The following is an 18,629-nucleotide window of genomic DNA, read 5'->3' on the forward strand; positions in this document are numbered from 1 at the left end:
TGTGCGTTAGCGGTGCGTGTTGCAGAAATGTGAATAATTAATCCCCCCTCGTTTTGCTTCCTGTCTTCTTTCTGTACTTGTAATGCTAACTGGCGTAAGCCTGAATCATTCATGGCCTGCATTCCCGCGTGGCTGCAGGGTGAACGCCCCGGGAATTTGGCCCTGTGGGCAAGTGTCAGAAGCCAGAACCTGCTGTCGGAAGAGGAGGCCGGGTGGAAAAGCACACGCTCCCCGGGGAGGTGGTAAGCTCGGAGCGGAAATGTTTTTGCAGCCCAGTTTCTGCGCGCTAGGATGTTGGCCGGCTTTGTAGCCCTAATATTATACAACTTTCCCCTGTGAGTTTCTGTTTTGTTACCCGATGGAGAGCACAAGGCAGGCGGTGGAGGAGAGCTCGCATAGCTACTGGGTGGAGCGGCGCCGGAAAAGTTGGTGCTCCGTTTCTGCAGAGGGCTAGCAGCGGTGTGCATGATAAAGGCCTCGTGGAGTTGGATTATTATTATTATTATTATTATTATTATTATTATTATTATTATTATTATTTATTGCCAGTCTTATAGGCCGGTAGCTCGGGTGTGCTTAGTTACAAGGCTGGGATTGAGGGAATCCGTGGGTCCCGTTACATGTGCCAAGCACCGCGAAGGGGAGCGCCTCTTTCCCCGGGAGGGTGGGTCCCGCTGGTTGATTGGAGCTACGCCGGCTTGATTAAATCCTGGCTGTGCATCGCAGTGCGCTCTTGCTGTGTTTGGACTTGGCTGCCTTTTCAACCCGGCTTTCCTGGAAGTCTCGATGTGAATTTAATCCTGGCTCTGACTGCACGCTGGAGGAGAATCTTGCGGCGATCAGGCAAGGGTTCTTCGGATCTGGTGCTTTCCAGCTATTTTGGACTGCAACACCCAGAATTCCCCGCCATTGACCGCACAGGCAGGGGCTGATGGGAACTGCAGTCCACTGCAACTGGAAGGCACCAGCTTTGGGAAGGCTGGTGTAGACTGAGCTGCAGACTTGGAGGCCCACCTCTGCCATAAATGGGCTGCTTTTGGAAGTGCCCCAGATGCAAAGACAATCCCGGGAGCCTTGCTAGTCTGGTGTCTGCGGTGCCCGCAGCTCCTTGATTCAGTCCTCTTCAGGCTGCAGCACCTGCTGGTTTGTGGAACTCACCGCCACAAGATTGCAATGGCTGAAAAGGCAGATGTGGTGAATCCGGAGGATACGGCCTGGAGCTCTGGAAGTAGCCTTGTACCCATGACTGTCTCGAATTCCATCCTGGCCTTAAGAGGCCCAGCACTAAAAGCTGATTACAGGCCTGAGCTGATGCTCTTCCAGGTTCCAGCAAGCGTACCTGGGCCTCCTGCCTTCCCAGATCTGCTCCCCATTTCCTCCCCAAGGGCCAGGTAGACCTTGTTGCCCCTAGGCAGGTCTCGCTCCTCTTGCCTACTTTCCCCCACCTCCACCTGCTAACACCTCCTTCCCATCCACAGAACTCGCTGTGTTTACCCTTTTGGAGTCACACCTGCCAGAGGTTTTCTAGGCTCACACCGCTGCCTGTCTACACGGCATTTCAACTGCTGCCTGTTGTTATTTTTATTTTGCAAAAATATTTTGCAAGAGCCAGTGTGGTGTCGTGGTGAAGAGCATGGGACTGAGACGCAGGCGATCTGGGTTCGAGTCCCCGCTCGGCCATGGAGCCCACTGGGTGACTTTGGGCCAGTCACAGACTCTCAGCCAACCTACCTCACAGGGTTGTTGTTGTGGGGATAAGACGGAGGAGGAGAATGATGTACGCTGCCTTGAGCCCTTTGTAGGAAGAAGGCAGGATATAACTCGAAAAATAAATTAAAAAAAAGTATGTCCTGCTGCATTTTATTTTAAAACCAGACCCGCTTTTTTGTAATGGACTGCCAGCTGGTGTGCCTGGCCGGATGGGCCGAGGCATGTGGACTGGGGGGCACCGCTTTCAAAATCCCAATTCAACGGGTGGGCCCCAAGTTGGACTAACACGGGGTGCAGCCCCTGTCCATCAGAAGAGTGCCACCGGTCGCGACTGTTCTGTTCCTGTTGGGGACAGTCGAGCGATTCTTGTGCAGCCTCTTGATGGGTCTGTCTTTTAAGCCAGGGATGGACCAGGGGGAGCTCCCTGGACATCGGAATAGGTGTGACAGGTACAGGATGGGGGACAGGTGGCTGGAGAGCAGCAACGTCGACTCCCAAAAGCTCCTGCTGGTGCTGCCAGGGATCAGGAATGATGGGAGCTGAGGTCCAAACTGCCTGGAGTGCCGTTTTCTGCCCACCCCCGCTGCAAGCCAGCCTCCCCCAGCCTCCCAGATGTGTCAGGGAACGATGGTGATTATCCCCCCCTAGCCCCCCCCCCCCCCCCCGGTAACAACCCTCCCCCAGCTAAAGCAATATTGGTTATTGTGTTCACACTTCATTTTCTCCTGCAGTGGCTGGCGTTCAGGCCTCCTTCGCCCTCCGCGTGCGTGTTCCTTATTTCTCCGCTGACAGATTTCTCGACTGCTTTTCATGACCTAAAGCCCCTGAGTTCTACCCTGCCTTGTTGGTTTGCTTTGAAATTCTGCAGCTGGGGAATTCGCAGTGTCCAGGAGGGCGCCTCGCTCCTTTTTTCTTTGCACAGTCAAATTCCGCTGACCGTTTTTGCAAAAGGGTGTGCATGACCCTGACCAGCCTTTCCCAGGTACTGCTGGGGGGCAGCAGCGGGGGCGGGGGGGGGGAGCGCAGCTTGTGCTTGCCGGACGGGGTGTTGGGAAAGGCAGCTTGACAACGGTCTCTTGCAACCTAGAAAAACACCTAAACAGACCCTTTTTGGCTCCTTTGCAGAAGAGAGAGCCCAAAATGGATCACAGATTCCCGGGAAGATCCCAGTGGTTTCCTCCGGGATCCCTGCAGGAGGACCCAGGGAGGAAGGGGGGATGTGGCTAAAATGCAAGCCAGGCGGGGCCCCTGGATGCAGAGGCGCATTTCTGCCGGGCTTTCACCTTCCATTCAGCAGCGTCCCGGCTCCCCACTTCTCTGAGCCTGGAGAGGTCAGATTTATTTGGTGCAGGGCTGGAGAACTGCTTTGGAAGTGCCAGGCACAGGATGGAGGGGGGCATCTTTATTTTTTACCTCCCCCCCAAAAAAACCCCCTTTGGGGTTGGTCTGTTGTTTTTGATGCAGGACATTGCAGAGAAGAAATGCCAGCCAGGCATGTAAATAAAGCTGGTGACCTGGAGGCTGGACAGGTGTCCATCCCGGGCCAAGGTTACACTGGGGCTGCTGAGCAGGCAGACGGGGGCCGATTGATTTCTTCCGGGTATTTTTATCCTGCTCCTCAGCCGAAAATGGCTCTTGAAGTGGCGAACAGATCGATCACTCCATGAGAAAGCCCCCGCCTGCAAGATTTCTGTCAAGAAGAGCTGGTCCGGCACAGCGTTCCGGGCTGGGTCTTGGGAGATCCGGGTTCCAGTGCCGACTCAGTCGTGAAGTTCACTCTAAATCTGACCAACCTCACAGGGCCGTTGTGAGGATGAAATTATGCAAGAAGATCATGCAAGTTGGCTCGAGTTCTTTGCAGGAGGAAAAAGGGTGGATTATAGGTACAATAAATGTGGGAACTGGTAATTTATGAGAGCAGAGTGGCGTGGTGGTGAGAATGTTGGACTGGCGGACTGGGAGATCTGGGTTCGAGTCCCCGCTCATGCACGCAGCTTGCTGGGGACCTTTGGGCCAGACGCAGACTCTCAGCCCAACCTACCTCACAGGGTTCTTGGTGTGAGGATAAGATGGAAAGGAGGAGAATTAGGAGCAAGAACTCATGTAATTGAATCACTTGAAAGGAAAAAAAGGCAAGACATAATGTGAATGAATGAATGAGTGGAATAATGCACATAGAAGGGGCACAACACACAAGGAATGTGGATGGGGAGGGAAGAGGAAACCGTCAGCCACTCCGTGGAATGTTCTGGCTTGTGCATGAGTGGGGAGCCCACTGTTCCTTGCTCTGGCTCCTCTTTTCCTTGCTCTTTCACGCAGTGCTGTCGATGCCTGGTAGAATACAGCTGATGAATGCAGCCATGCCCCCTGCCTTTGCCTCCCCGTCCACCACCTCAAGGTGTTGGTGATGACCTATAAAGCCCTAAACGGCTTGGGTCCTGGCTACCTGAAGGAGCGCTTACATCCATATATGCCCAGCCGCCCCCTGAGATCGGCGGGAGAGGCCCTTCTCCGGGAGCCCTCCGTGGAAGAAGTTAGGAGGGTGGTTACTCGGAGGAGGGCCTTCTCAGCGGTGGCGCCTAAGTTATGGAATGCGCTCCCCAGAGAGGTCCGCCTGGCGCCGTCGTTATTTGTTTTTCGGTGCCAGGCGAAGACCTTTTTATTTAAGCAGCATTTTAAATGTTAATATTATTGAATTTTATCGGGCCAGGGCGGCTTGTTTTATATTGTATATTTGTATTTTATTTTAATGTATATATTTTAAAATGTTATTTATGATGTTTTAATTTATTGTTGTAAGCCGCCCCGAGGCTTTGGCGAATGGGGCGGCATAAAAATGGTTTTAATAAATAAATAAATAGATAGATAGATAAATAAATAAAATAAACGCCCCGACTCCTGCTCTCTTCCAGGCGTGCCCAAGGCCCGATGGACTTCTGAGCACTTGCCGCTGACACGCCAGGAAGAGCATGGTGAAGCACCAACCTCTGCAGTACTACGAGCCGCAGTTGTGTTTGTCATGCCTGACGGGGATTTACGGGTGCCGCTGGAAACGATACCAGCGGTCACATGATGACACCACAAAGGTGAGTTCCGGAACCTTCCGTGCGGCCGGGCTCGCTGCCCCCGTTTGGAAACGGTGTGTGCCGGGTGGGTGGCCGGCCGGTGGAGTTGCCTCACTGCGACCAGCTCAGGTGCTGGTTTGGCACTGGAAATGCAGTCCCTTCACGCGAGTGCCTAAAAGTTGGCTGCTTTCTTTGTTCCTTGTGAACTGGACAGCGAAACGGAGCGACTCCTGCAACTTTTTCTGGTTACTGGCTCTGTTCACCTGTTGGTTTCTGTGGCTGCAGAAGTGAAAACAGTTTCATGAGATGATCATCTGCAGAGAAGGGCTAATGCCTGATATTCTATCCTATCCTATCCTATCCTATCCTATCCTATCCTATCCTATCCTATCCTTTGTGCATCACACACATGGGTTCTGCAAACATGTTTGAAACTCATTTGGGAATAGCAGGAAGGTTCTATTTTGACTTTCATGCCTTTAGTGTTTTCCGGGAAAACTGAACGAGCGTTTGGCCAGAGCTGTGTCAAATGCTGAAAGGCAGGGCTGAGAAAACTGCCACGGCCCCCATTTTTAAGGGACAAGCGGGAGAAAAAGCACTCCTCTTTGACCCCCAGCAAAATTTCATCCCACCCCACCTTTTCTTCTGGGTTGCTAGCCTGATTTGCTTGATTTCTTTGGGCGGCCCCATTTCCTGGCCACTCCGTGGGGGTCCGTGGGTCAGGACCCCCTCCCCAGGTCTCAGTCTCTGCCTCACCGAATGAGCTGCTTGGTCCAAAAGCTGAGATTTGGGCAGCGTTGCATTAAACCCAGCTTCAGTGGATCGGAGCAGAATCCACCTGGTTTCCAGCATCATCGGCAAGGTGAGCTTGGAAGGTGAGGTGTGCTTTCTTCCTGAAGGTTGCAGGTCAGAGGTAGCCCCCGTATGGGTTTTTTGCAGAGATCCCACCTGCCTTTATATCAGCGTGGAGCAGATGGCTGCCTGTGCGAAGGATCTGCTTGAAAGTGGAAATGTAATTCAGTGCAAAGCATTCAGGGGTCCCTAAAATGGTAACTTTGCAGGAGGAGAGGAGGAGGGTGGCGTGAGAAAAACACTTCCTTGGTGCCAGGCTTGCCTTACTTTTGAGGGCAGCGACGGCTGCGAAACGAGGGCGCTTTTGCTGCTGTAACACGACTCTGGGCCTTCTCCGCATCCCCGTTTGCAAGGGAGCTTGTCTTCTCTGCGGTGCATTGCTAAATCCAATTAATATTTCAAGGTATCGGCAAGGAAATGGCTTTGCTAGCGTTTCTTTTCCCCGTTTTTTGCAGCTGGAATTTGTTTTGGCGCTGTAAGATGGTTGATTGATGGCCTGTGTATCATAACATCAGATGCTTGGTTATTAGCCTACCGAGGCTGCATTTAAAACCCATTTCTTGAGCTGCTTCTCGCTTTGCAAGGCGAGGAGAAGCCGGCGCTGTGAGAGAGCTTGCTGAGGGTGGAGCCGTCTGTTTACAGAGCGGATCCCTGGAATCCTGAAGTTGCGCTTAAAAACAAAATGGTCCTAACTCTTGAAAGCCCTTGTGCCTGTATGTGATGCCCCCTTTATGTCCCCCCCCCCCCCCCCCGATTCCCTGTGTTGCTGCTGCCGTAGGGCAGCTTTTCCCAGCCTGTGGTAGGGAGGCTGCCCTATTGAAACCGAGGACTCAGCGTGTGCCACGTGGGTCCTTACGTTTCTCCTTAGCCGTGGTCTCTCTGCTGGTGAAAGTTAGACTGTAAGCTCTGTGGAGGCTGGGACCCTTCCCCGCTTCGTGCTGCTGCAACCTTACAAGGGCTACAGAAGCAGATGCAGGTCTCGTGTCCGTGAAAGCACGGCAGTGGCTGGATGAGGCCGCATGGGGTAAGGGTCTGTGCCGGCCCCTTTGCCCCTCCTCCTTGGGGTTGCTGTTCTGCGCAGGGGATCCCTCACCTGCCACAGGGGCAGACGCACACAGGGAGAGAGACCCTGTGCTCCTTTGCGGGCCTCTCTTGAGGTCTCCCGGACTTTACAAAGCATTGCTTGTCCCAGTCCGTTCCCCTTCCTTTCCCTGGGCGGGGGCCACTTGTGCTTATCCAGACCCTCCGCGGTGAGGAAGAACAGGTTTGTCCTGCAGGAGCACGCCCCTTCCCCCTCCCACGGGCTGCGTTTCCCCAGGCAAAAGCAGTTGTGGGCTGCATGCCCCCTGCCCCCCCCAGCCCAGAGCCAGAGCCAGAGGAGGCTGGCTCAGCCCACTCTCGCCCACACCCCGCCCTTCATTTCCTCCCTTGCTCACTTTTACCCCCTTCTTGCCCTCGTCTCTCTCGTACTCCGGCGCCAGACAGACTTTAATTCCGCATCTGGCGGCGCAGCTGAACTCCCCTAAATATGGGTTTGTGCACCTTGCATCCACATCTGGATCCTTCCGTCCCCAGCAGGCCGGGCTCCCAGTCCAGTTCAGGGCCCCCTGCGCCTCCTCGGAAGCAAAACGGAAGACAAAAAGGAGCAGCTGCTGCATTGAGGTCAAACGAGCCACTCACTCCGTCTCCACTCCTTGACTTCTGCAGCTCCCTCCCTCCCCCCCGTTGATCCCCCCCCATGCAGCAGGGGTGCTTGTGGGGAGTGGGATTCTCCCTGTGGAAAGCGGGGGGTGATTGCTCCTTGAGCTGCCGTGGACCGGATTGTGGGTGGCGCCGCAGTCACGAGTTCCCCACTGACGCCATGTGGTGTGGGGAGTGAGCGGCGAGGCCCCTTGCAGGTGAGTTGAGCTGCAGTGGGGCCACGTCCCAGCACCTCTGGGCCAGGAAGGCTGGTCTTGGATGCCCCCGGTGCAGAGCCAGACCCCAGGGTTCACTTCTGCGAGGGCTGGGGCAGCCCCCGCTCTGGATGGCTCTGAAGAGAGGAGATGGGCCCCATTGCTGGAGGAACAGGCTGGCCGTGCTTCTAGTCCTGAGGGCCGCTGGTGCCCCCCAGTCTCAGAGGCAGGATAAATGTTGCTGGGGAACATGTGTGCTGTGTCGCCCCCAAGTGGCTTGTGGGCTCCCCATTGGACGTCTGATGGCTGTTCTGGGAAGCTTGCCGGCCGTGTGATCCCTCCTTCCCCAGGGGGAGCCGTCCTGCACCCTCCAGCTGCTGGGGAGCTTGGGCAGGAGGAGGCCTTGCCCTCCTCCTGCTGGAGGGATCCTGTGGGAAGCTGTTCTCCCCCCCCCCCCCGTGCGTGGAGTGCTGGGCTGGACACACCCAGCCCCGATCCCGCCTGGCCGTGCTTCTGTGCTTGCTGCTGAATCTTGGACAAGGGAGCCCCCGGGCTTGGATCCCTTGTGCATTCTTACCCAGAGCCTCTTGACCGTGTGCCCCCTCCATGGTGTGCGGATCCCCCAAATTGGTGGCCGCGCACTGGTGGCCCCGTTCTGTGCCGGTCCTCTAAAGGCGCTCACAGGGCCAGTGTGGCGGGTGATGCCGGGACGCAGCTCTGTCCGTGCGCAGCCGCTCCACGTGCAGAGAGATGCGTGCGAATTTCCCCGGGGGCCAGTGGGAGCAAAGGGGTGCCTGGGCAGGGGGGGCTCTGGGGACTCTAGAGGAGCTGCTGCAGGACTCCCCCAGTGCCCACGGGAGAATCTGCCCCCGGGGGTCATTACCGCACCCCCAGAGGCGTGTGGCACCGTCCCTCTTCCTTCCGAGGAAAGCTTCTTGGCTCTCGGTTTGACCGTTTCTGCAAACTGCCGCTGGATGCCGTGCGCTGATGATGCTCGGCTCCCATTAGTGGGGGGGTGGGGAGAGGTCTGGCTGGCGGAGGGAACAATGTGAAGCTGTTGAGTGGTGTTAAAATAATGCGAATGCTCTGGCAAGGGCTTGCCGGCCGGCCTGCCCGCCCGCTGCATGTTTTTCAGTTCTGCTGGTCTGGCGCGCTCAGTGCTGGAGACACCAGGCCCCTGGCGCCGGCTTTTCTGCCCTGGCTCCAGGGGGAGGGCTTGGCCACGTGGCTGTGCCCCCCCTCGGGGCTGAGAGCCAGCGTGGCGCAGGGAGTAAGGTCCCAGGACTGGGGCTCGGGAGATCTGGGTTCGAGGCCCCACACAGCCGGGGTGACTTTGGGCCAGTTACTGGCTCTCAGCCTGTCCCACCCTGCGGGGTTGCTGTTGGGAGGCTAAGACTGGGGGGAGGGGGAGGGGGAGGAGGAGGAGGAGGAGGAAGCAGTGGCGGCAGCAGCAAGCTACCTTGAGTTCCTTGAAAAGAAAAAAGGTGAGATGTAAATATAGTAGAAAAATAAATAAATAAAATTATATAGATAGATAGATAGATAGATAGATAGATAGATAGATAGATAGAAGGCTGTTTCATTAGGGCTGTTGCTAAAGGCCAGTCTCTTATTCCGGCAGGTTCTCCAGGTTGTTCCTTGGCTTTTCCACCAACTCGGCCTCTTTCCGTTCCCTTCTGGATCGTGGCTGAGTTCACCCCGAGGCTCCAGGGAGGGGCAGCAGCTTCTTCCCTCTCAATTGACCTCCCTCTCTCTTGGGGACAGGCAGAGTGGGGCAGAATCAGGACCCCCCTCATCCTGTGCCCCGGCTTCAGCGAGCGGTGGCATGCCGGGCCCATCAGCCAGGAAGTTTCTGCCCCGAATGGGGATTCGAACTCAGCTCTCCGTGGTCCAGCCCAGCGTACTGGATGGCCAGCGTGCGCTCCGGCTAGCTTTGGCCCTTCCGTAACTTTTTCTTTTCTTGAATTCCCACCCTGGCCATTAGCTGATGCTCTCTGGGAGGTTTAAAAGATAACACTTAAAACCATAACATATATAACATAAGAAGAAGCCAGAAGTATAAAGCAGAATAGAACCAGCATATGAAGCAGGATAGAAGCCAAGAAAAGCGCAAAGAGCTAAAACTGAGATACTGGAAACCTCCCTCTGCCCCACCCCCCAAGCTCATGGCATCCGGCCCTTGAAAAAAGGTCTCTTTGTTACAGATGCCTATACAAACAATGCCTGCCATTCTGTCCCCAAAGCCGATCTCTTTCCCGCCTCTTTCTTGTCCTCTGCATTCCTGCAGCCTCAGCCGGGAAAGTACCTGGCCGTCAGCTCGCTCGAATTTCCTTTTGGCTGCCCCACTGCTGCCCTTGTCTGAAATGCCGCTGCAGAAGTGCTCTTGCAGAGGCCGAAGGGCGGAAGATGTTTTAAGGAGAACAGAGACGGGCGCGAAGGAGTTCTCCCTTCCGCATCTTTCTTTTTTCTCAAGGTTGCCTTTGACTAAATAGGTTTGGCAGGTTTTTGAGTAATACTCAAAAGCCTACTGAACCTGTCCCAACAGAGGTGAGATTGGGATTGTGTGGGTATACTAGAAGTGACAATTCCTCCTTCAAAGGGCTGTTGAGCCTCTGGGGGAAAATATTCTCTCTCCAGACTGGGTTCAGACAACAGAGGCACAGGCCTTGAGTCCAGTGTGGATTGCTGAATCTGGGTTGTACGTGGATTCCTATTGAACCATGGGTTGTTCTCACAACATGGCCCGCAACGTCGTTTGAACGCAGCTATTCTAAGAAGCCATGGCGAACAACCTCCAGTTCAAGGACGAGGTGGGTTTGAGTGTGAGTTACTGTGCTGTTCGAACCCAGTCAGAGAAAGGCAACTAAGATGTGATGGTTTTTGGTGGTCGATCTCAATATCTGGGAGAGATCCACTGCCTGGCACTGTCTGGATGCGTTGATGGATCATTCCCAGCTTTCCTCAGCCAGCCAGGTCCTCTCATGTAGGTATTGGGGTGCGGGGGGGGGGGATTAACCGAAACAACTCACTTCCTCTTGACCTCGCCTACCTTGCAGGGTTGCTGTTGTGAGGATAACATGGAGCCATGCACAGCACCCTAGGGTCTTCACAAGAGGGAAAAAGTAGGGTGTCAGGCCAGCAGAACAATAATCTTGTCACGCTCACGATGGTTATTTGTGAACTCCCGAATCGGGCCACTGCCCGAGCAGGCATCCGCCCGCGTCTCAGTTCTGCCAACGCTGCTTTCCACAAGCAGATTTCGTGGGCCATAAATCTGTTTAAATTGCATTGCAGCAGCAAACCTTCAAGTGCTCCTCGTGCTTCGGTGCGTGAGTTTATCGCCACGGCTGTGTATCTCCAGCAGGGTACGACTTTCGGCATAGAGAGAAGCGGCTCTAAAGAGCTGTGCCCGTGAAAGGTCGGTTAATTGAGCTCTTACCTGTGTGTCTGACAAGGATGAATCCCATTTAGTTTGGAGAGACTTTCCCCGCATTAGACTCCACGCAAAACCCTTCCAGTGTTTTATCCTGCTGGTTGCCTCTAACCGCAGTGTCTTCAGAAAACCTGTCTCTGCACGAGAGCAGTCCTGGGTTCCCTCCCCAGTACTGAAGAGCCCTCCCCCGGGGGGTGGTTGCTTCCCTTTCCATTAATATATTTTTGATATTCCACCTGTTAAGCAATGCTGGGATTCAGGGCAGCTTTCAGCATGAAGAACTGGTATAATGAAAACAGTCACAGAAATATAAATGAGCTAAAAGTATAATCAGATCAGCTAGAATACTGAAATCATGTAGGCACCAAGATGAAAATCTGAATAAAAACAATAACAGCCAGATAGACAAAAGAACTCATCCAGTGCAGCTTCACCGGTATTCACCAGAGTATTCCGCTCTGCCTGCTGGAACAGAAATACTTTTGCCTGCCGCTGAGCGCCTAAGAGGGAGGCTGCCGATCGAGGCTTGGGGCAGCCACCAAAAAGACCCTGTTTTCCCAATAAGTGTGCTTGTGAAAAAAGAGGCAGAGCTGGGAGAGCGTAAGGCATGGGCAGGATTAGAGGGGAGAATATGGCTAGTCTTTCAGAGCGCCTCGACTTGAACCGTGCAGGACTTTGCAGGTCACCCCCGGCACTTTGAATGGTGCCAGGAAACAGACTCGGAGAAGGAGAGGCGGGGTCCCTGGAGTCAGCCCTGGCAGCGGCGCTCCGGACCCGCTGGACTTCCCAAGCAGCCTCGCAGGCAGCTCCCTGTGAAGTGCATTGCGGCAATTCCACCGGGATGCTCCTGCAGGCAGCCAGCTCAAGGGGCCGCTCACTGTGCGCCTGCACGCCGAGCCACCGCCAAGACCTGGGTGCCCAACTCAGGACGGAACCCAGAAGTACTCCTGGCCTGCGGGGCTGCGGCGTCAGGGGGAGCGGGACCCCACCCAGCATAGGCCGAATCCCTCTTCCTTGGTCCGCCTCCCGACTGTCCTGGCCTTGTCTGGGTTCTGCTTCAGTTTGTTTTCCCCCACGCAGCCCCTCCCTGCCAGCAGGGCACCGATCCAGGCCCTGACACAGCATCTTGGAGTGAGAGGAAAGGAGAAAGGGTTGGGTGCCATCTGCGTGAGGAACTGCTTAGCAACGAAATGTTTTTGCAAATAATAGAATCCTAGAAGAGCAGAGCTGGAAGGGTCCATGAAGGCCATCAGGGCCAACCTCCTGCTGTTGCAGGACACCAAGTCACACCATCCCACTCAGAGGGCCGCCCAGTTTCTTTTTGAACGTCTCCTGTGTGGGGGAGCCCCCCACCTCTCCAGGAAGCTGGTCCCACTGCCGTCTTGCTCTGACAGGGAGGAAGTTCTTCCTGATGTCCAGCCTGAATCTGGGTTGCCGCAACTTGAACTGCTTATTCCGTGTCCTGCACTCTGGCATCATCAGGAAGAGATCTTGACCTTCCTCTCTGTGACAGCCACTGAGGTCCTTATGGAGGGATCTCATGTCCCCCCTCAGCCTCCTCTTCTCAAGGCTGAACACGCCCAGTTCCCCCAGTCTCCCCTCACAGGGCAGCGTTTCCAAACCCTGGATCATTCTTGTTGTCCCCTTTGACCCTTTCCCAATTTTTCTGCATCTTTCTTAAATTTTGGTGCCCAGTATTCCAGATGAAGTCTGACTAGTAAGGGGTGTAGGGGAACTATTACTTCTTGTGATTTGGATACCTCTGTTAATGTATCCTAAAATAGCATTTGCCCTTTTTGCAGCTGCATCACATTTCTGGCTCCTTTTTAGCCTGCAGTCCACAGTGACTCCAAGGTCTTTCTCCTTTTCAGTTCCCTTGAGCCATGCATTCCGCATCCTGCATTTGGTTTCTTTTTGTTACTTGGGGACCTTGGCACTTGTCCCCACTGAATCTCATTCTGTTGCTTTCAGCCCAGCGCTCAAGTTTGTCAGGATCACCCTGGATCTTCATTCCGTCTTCCAGGGTGTTCGCTATTCCACCCAGGTTCGCATCGCCTGCAGATCTGATTCTCTTTCCTTGTGCTTCCTCATCTAAATCATTAATAAAGATGTGCAGGAGCACTGGGCCCAGGACTGAACCCGAGGCACCCCACTGGTTGCCTCCTCCAATTTTTATTTTATTTTTTGATTTAGCAGACTGATATGCCGCCCCATTCGCCGAAGCCTCGGGGCGGCAATTTGAGGAGGTGCCATTGATAACCCCTCTTTGTGTCCAATTTAGCAGTCAGTTTTGGATCCACCTAACAGTTTTTCTATCCAGTCCGCTTTGTGCTAATTTGCTTATCAGGATGTTGCGACACACTCTGTTGAAAGCTTTGCTAAAGTCTAGGTAGATTGTGTCCACAGTGTTCCCTCCGTCCATTTGGGAGGCTACTCAGGCAGAAAATGAGATTAAGTTAGTCTGACAGGATTTATTCTTGATAAATCCATGTTGGCTTTCATTAATCCTTGCATTTTCTTCAAGGTGTTTGCAGACTGATTTTTTAATAATTTGCTCCAGAATTTTTCCAGACAGAATTTTTCTTATTGAGGCCAGACTAAGTGGTCTGTAGTCCTCCGGTTCATCTTTCTTCCCTTTCTTGAAGATGCAGGCAATATTAGTCCTCCAGTCCCTCTGGCACTTCTCCTGTTTTCCATGATTTATTGAAGATAATAGTCCGTGGTTCTGAGAATTCTCAGACCTGGGCATTGTACGGCCCGCGTGCCACATCCGGCCCGATGGCTGACCCTGGCATGCGGTCACTGGCAAATTAAAAGTCACTGCAAATATATATTGAGCAAAGCTGTAAGTGTATTGGTCCGGCCCTTAACAACTGTCAAAGTTTCTTATGTGGCCCTATAGGAAAATTAATTGCCCACCCCTGCACTAACTCTTTTATGACTCCTGGATGGAGTTCATTGGGCCCTGGAGATTTGGACTCATTTATTCCATCCAGATGCTCCTCGACCATTCGTGCTGTCGCATCCCGGCATATTGAGCTCAAACACTAGTCAAGGAGTTGCAGTTAAAGGCCTGCATTGGAGCACACCTGGGTTTCTTGCTCCTGTAATGGATAAAGGTGCTTCGATCCACCTCTCCCATCCCAGAAGCCGCAGCGAGCCCTTCCAGAGTTCACCACTTTGCTCCCAGGAAGGAGCAGCAGCCGGGGGGACGGCGCGACGGCTGCAGCAAGAGGATGGACTTGGGGTGACGTCCGAACAGGCCTAGTTCCCAGCCCTGCCTCAGGCCAGCGTTTCTGATTCTGGCTGGGCTCATTGCAAGCCTTGCTTTGCTGGTTCAGGTAATGTTCAGCAGTAGCCAAGCTTGGACAGAGGTGCTCTCACCCTCTAAGATGCCTGAGTCAGCCCTGCCCTAATCCAGTCCTCCGCCTGAGGAGCAGGTGTGAGGGACTTGAGGGTGCGAACCTGTCTTGTCACCATGTTCTCTGGTTGTGTGTGGCCATTTCAGGTTTTCAGCTTTTCTTCCCTCTGGGGAAGGTACCGGGATGTCTGAATTGCGTTTGTGTGACTTCTCATTGGATGTGTCGCCATTTCATATTGCGTCATCCAGTAACCAGTCTCTGGGCAGACTGCAAGAGATTAAAACCTCTACAGTTCACTATAAAAATAATATAAAAGCCAGTCATTTGCAGAAACAAAACTTTAAAACAATCAACAACACACCTGCCAGACCAGTTAGAACTTCACTTCATGCCAAAAGCCCAGGAATAGAGGAAAGCCGTAACTCGGCATCGCATTATAGTGGTGTGTGAGGAGTCCAGTCTGGAGGTGGGAGCCTGGCAGACTTTCTCAGTACGGCTCCCTGGACTCCAGCCCACTTTCTCTCTCTCCTGATGTGCACCGAGCATGTGCGTGGGTGTCCGCCAGGAAGCCAGTCCCACTGCTGTGTGCTAGGTTACAGAGGCAAAGGCGAGCAAGGCCGGCTCGTGTGTGTGCCACACACTGCCGGTGTGCAAGCAGCGTTCTGCTTCTGCACATCTGATCCACATGCTTGCAGAGAATGGCCATGCGCATCCCCGAGCACTCGCAGGCTTCATCTCGGCTCAGCTCGCCTCCTAGGCCAGGGCGGGCCTGGCGGGCGCAAGAGAGCTGGATTCCGAGCTGGGCTTTGCATCCCGGCATTGCCCCAGCTGAAGCTTGCTGTGGAGAGTGTTCCATAATCTGGTTGTTTAGTTGCAGAATTGTGCCCAACCATCACAACCCCATGGTCAGCACTCCTCCAGGCCTTCCTGTTCTCCACCATCCCCCGGAGTCCACCTAAGCTCATGCCAACTGCTTCCGTGACCCCATCCAGCCACCTCATCTTCTGCCGTCCCCTCCTCCTTTTGCCCTCAATCCTTCCCAGCATCAGGCTCTTCTCCAGGGAGTCCTTCCTTCCCATCGGGTGGCCAAAGTATTTGAGTTTCATCTTCAGGATCCGGCCTTCTAAAGAGCAGTCAGGGTTGATCTCCTTTCCATAATCTGGGGCCACTACCAAAAGGGCCCCCACAGAACCTAAAACGTGTCTGGACGATTCCAGGTTTGGGGAGCTGCTCTGTCCCTCAACTTGAAAGTGTACTTCCGGCAGCGACGGTGCGCGCAGTTTTGCTGGAGGGGAGAATTTCTCCTGGCCTGCCCGTCTTTCCCTTTTCTCCTGTTTACTGCTCAAGAGGACAGAGGCATAGTCCAAGTCCAAGCTTCTTGCCTTTTGCATCTTTCTCATTACTTCCAGGCCATGAGCAAATTCTGCTTTTAATTGTGTATGTCATAGCATTTATTCCCTAGAAAAATAACCCCCCTCGTGATAGACCAGGTAGCTGTGGGACGAGGTCCTGCGGAAGGATGCGTTGGGGGGGGGGGTCCTCCTTAGGGAGCCGATCCTGGGGAGGGGGTGCCGGTGAGAAGAAGGGCCTTCCACCTCTGCCATGGGCCCCCCAGCGAGGTGTGCCTGGCAATGACCCTGCGAGCGTTCCAGTGCCAGGCAAAGACCCCCCCCCCCTCTTATTTTAGCAATGGCTTTTAAGGTCTAGCTGGTTTTGAAATGGACCTCGTGTCGGTTTTAGCCGATTTTAGTTTGCGTTGCTTTATTTCATGTTTACATTATATTTTAATCTGCTCTGTTATTTTTAATATTCAGATTATATTGCAATATGCTGATTTAATCTGATTGTCATGAAGATGGGTGTGCTGTTTTACATAGCAGGCCTTGCGGAGAGCCCGGATATGGGCTATTGTAGCGGTGTAGAAATCCATCCATCCATCCAATAAATAAATTAATAATACAATACGGGCTTGTAGTGAAAGTTCCCCAAAAAGGGCTTTCTTCCCCCTTTGAGTAGGTGGGCAGAAGCTTAGCCCCTCAGGTGAGATTGCCCCAAGCCAACCGGCCACACGCTTCTTGCTCGTGGACGCTTGCGCGGCACCGAAACAGCGGGGGCAGCTGTGCATAAACTCTGCAGCTGCTGACTTCAGGAGTATGGAGAGCTTCAGGCAACGAGTGACGTACCAGTGGAGAGCGAGATAAATGCATATTTAAAAATGATGACTCTTCCTTCTGTAGAAGCGCACTATATCTCACCCTGACAAGGAAGGCGGTGATGAACAAGGACATCTATGAAGGAGTGTTATGTTGGAGACGGATTGCACAAACGGTGATGCACTTGTGGGGAGGGGGTGAAAAGTAGTTGCCCCCCAGACCACCTCCCTAGGGTGTTCAAAAGCACAGAGACATCATGTTCAGCTGTAGCCAAATTTTTAGTTTGGGAAGGCTTTCCGTTTTGAGTTTGCATGCAGGACAGAAAGCTAGGCTGTTAATACTCCTATTAATGATAACAACAGTGTTTATATCCCACTTTTTAATCATTGGGGAATTCAGTGCCGCCTACCTGACCTTCCTCTCCCTCCCCATTTTCCCCCACAACAACCTTGTGAGGTAGGTTGGGCTGAGAGTCAGTGATTGGCCCAAGGTGGCCCGGAGAGCTGAGAGGGGACTAGAGCCCAGATCTCCGGCGTCCCAGTCTAACTTTTAAACCCTGATGGCCGACTGCCTCTCACACCGCACTGGCTCTCGGCTTGTGGCGTCGTATAAATCTTGCAACTATGCCGAAGGCTCGGAGGAGCTTCTTTGCAGAAAACGTGCCTCAGTCCCCATCCCCTCTGTCAGAGCGGATTGATTTACATCTAGGTAATTTAAATCTGTGTGTTAAATCAGGAAGAATAATGGCTGATTGACATCCCTGGTGCCAGGAGCGGCAGTTGCCGCCTCTGGAGAGCACGGAGTTGGGCAAGCACAGCACAGGCGGTGGAGGAGGCGAGCTCCCAGCACTTGCTCAGCCCGACTGCGCTCAGAGTAATCCTGGCCCTGATCCTCACTGGGGCAGTTTAATCGAGCTTTTACTCCCCTTGCATGTCCAAGCACCCCTCCCCACTTTTCCTGAAATACTCCGGGCATTCTGGAGATAATCTGAGTTATTCTTTAAGGCTGGGAAAGGGCAGAGCAGGTCGTGTGCGCAGCCAGCTTCGTGTCGGTCTGTGTCTGACGATTGCCAGTCAGGCTGCGCTCCCTTATCCTGGGCCCATCTGGCCTGTCCTGGGCAGCGTTGCCTAGCAGTTAGTCGCCTTCCAAGGTCTGTCTTTCCCCCCTCTGCTGGCGGTGGACCCGGGACCTGCCTAAGCCACATGCATGGCTCTTCCCCAGTCACTTTCTCAGTCCCCTTCCAAGGAACTCAAAAATGCTTCCATAATTGGCCCCCTTCCCCTAATCGTATTCCTCGCAACAACAACCCTGTGGGGTAGGTTGGGCTGAGAGTCTCTGACCCAGGGAGTGCCATGGCTGAGTGGGGACTAGAACCCAGATTGCCTCAGTCCCAGTCCCGCACGTTATGGGCCCCTCATTACAGGAAGGATATAGCCAGGTTGGAGTCAGTGCAGCGAAGGGCCACAAGGTTGGCGGCCGGTTTGCAGGGGAAGCTGTATGAGGAAAGACTGAGGGAACTGGATCTCTTCAGCCTGGAGGAGAGGAGACTCAGAGGGGATCTGTTGGCGACATGCAGGTATGTGAGGGGGTGTCACACGGAGGTGGGTAGAGACTTGTTCTCCCCTGCAGAGAAGGCAGGATGTGCTCCAGTGGAGCCAAGCTCAGGGAGCCAAGGTTCAGTTTGGATGCCAGGAAGCACTTCCTGACAGTCAGGACCCCGAGGGTGTGGGATGGGCTTCCACGGGTGGTGGTTGAGGCCCCATCGGTGCAGGCATTCAAGGATAGGCTGGATGTCCACATGGTGGGCATGTTGTGAGCGGAGCTGGCTGGAGCCGGGGGTCATACTAGATGGCCTGGGAGACCCCTTCTGACTCGCTCTGTTTCTATGTTTAACCACTACACCACATGGGCTGTAGCTTACAAGGAAGCATGGAGACGTGTGATCACAGCGGGTGTGTATTCTGACCGGAAAATGAAAGATCCGCAAAAGCCTGAGGGCCGTGGAGCCCAGGAAGAGGTCCTGGACTGGGTAGCCGAAACTCGCATGTGCTTTGACAGGTTGAGAAATGGAAGGGATGAGATACAATTGGCTTGCCCAGGTTTTTTGACATTTATCGGAATACCCAGAAAAACGGGTGGGATGCACTTTGCACTTTCCC

At 53.8% G+C, this 18,629-nt stretch overlaps 1 protein-coding gene across 7 annotated transcripts in view; it reads left to right on the forward strand.

Annotated features, from left to right (window-relative positions):
* GDPD5 (glycerophosphodiester phosphodiesterase domain containing 5) overlaps positions 1–18,629 on the forward strand; it is a 144,820-nt gene that overhangs the window by 51,685 nt on the left and 74,506 nt on the right. For all 7 annotated transcript variants that reach the window (XM_044450150.1, XM_044450145.1, XM_044450143.1 and 4 more), the window contains one exon: positions 4,623–4,796. In XM_044450150.1, coding sequence (XP_044306085.1) covers positions 4,680–4,796 — 117 coding nt within the window. In that variant the 5' untranslated portion in view covers positions 4,623–4,679. The remainder of the gene's footprint in view (positions 1–4,622; positions 4,797–18,629) is intronic.

The sequence above is a fragment of the Varanus komodoensis genome, unplaced genomic scaffold (assembly GCF_004798865.1).
Source record: "Varanus komodoensis strain SLA01 unplaced genomic scaffold, ASM479886v1 scaffold63, whole genome shotgun sequence".
NCBI classification, from domain to species: domain Eukaryota; kingdom Metazoa; phylum Chordata; class Lepidosauria; order Squamata; family Varanidae; genus Varanus; species Varanus komodoensis.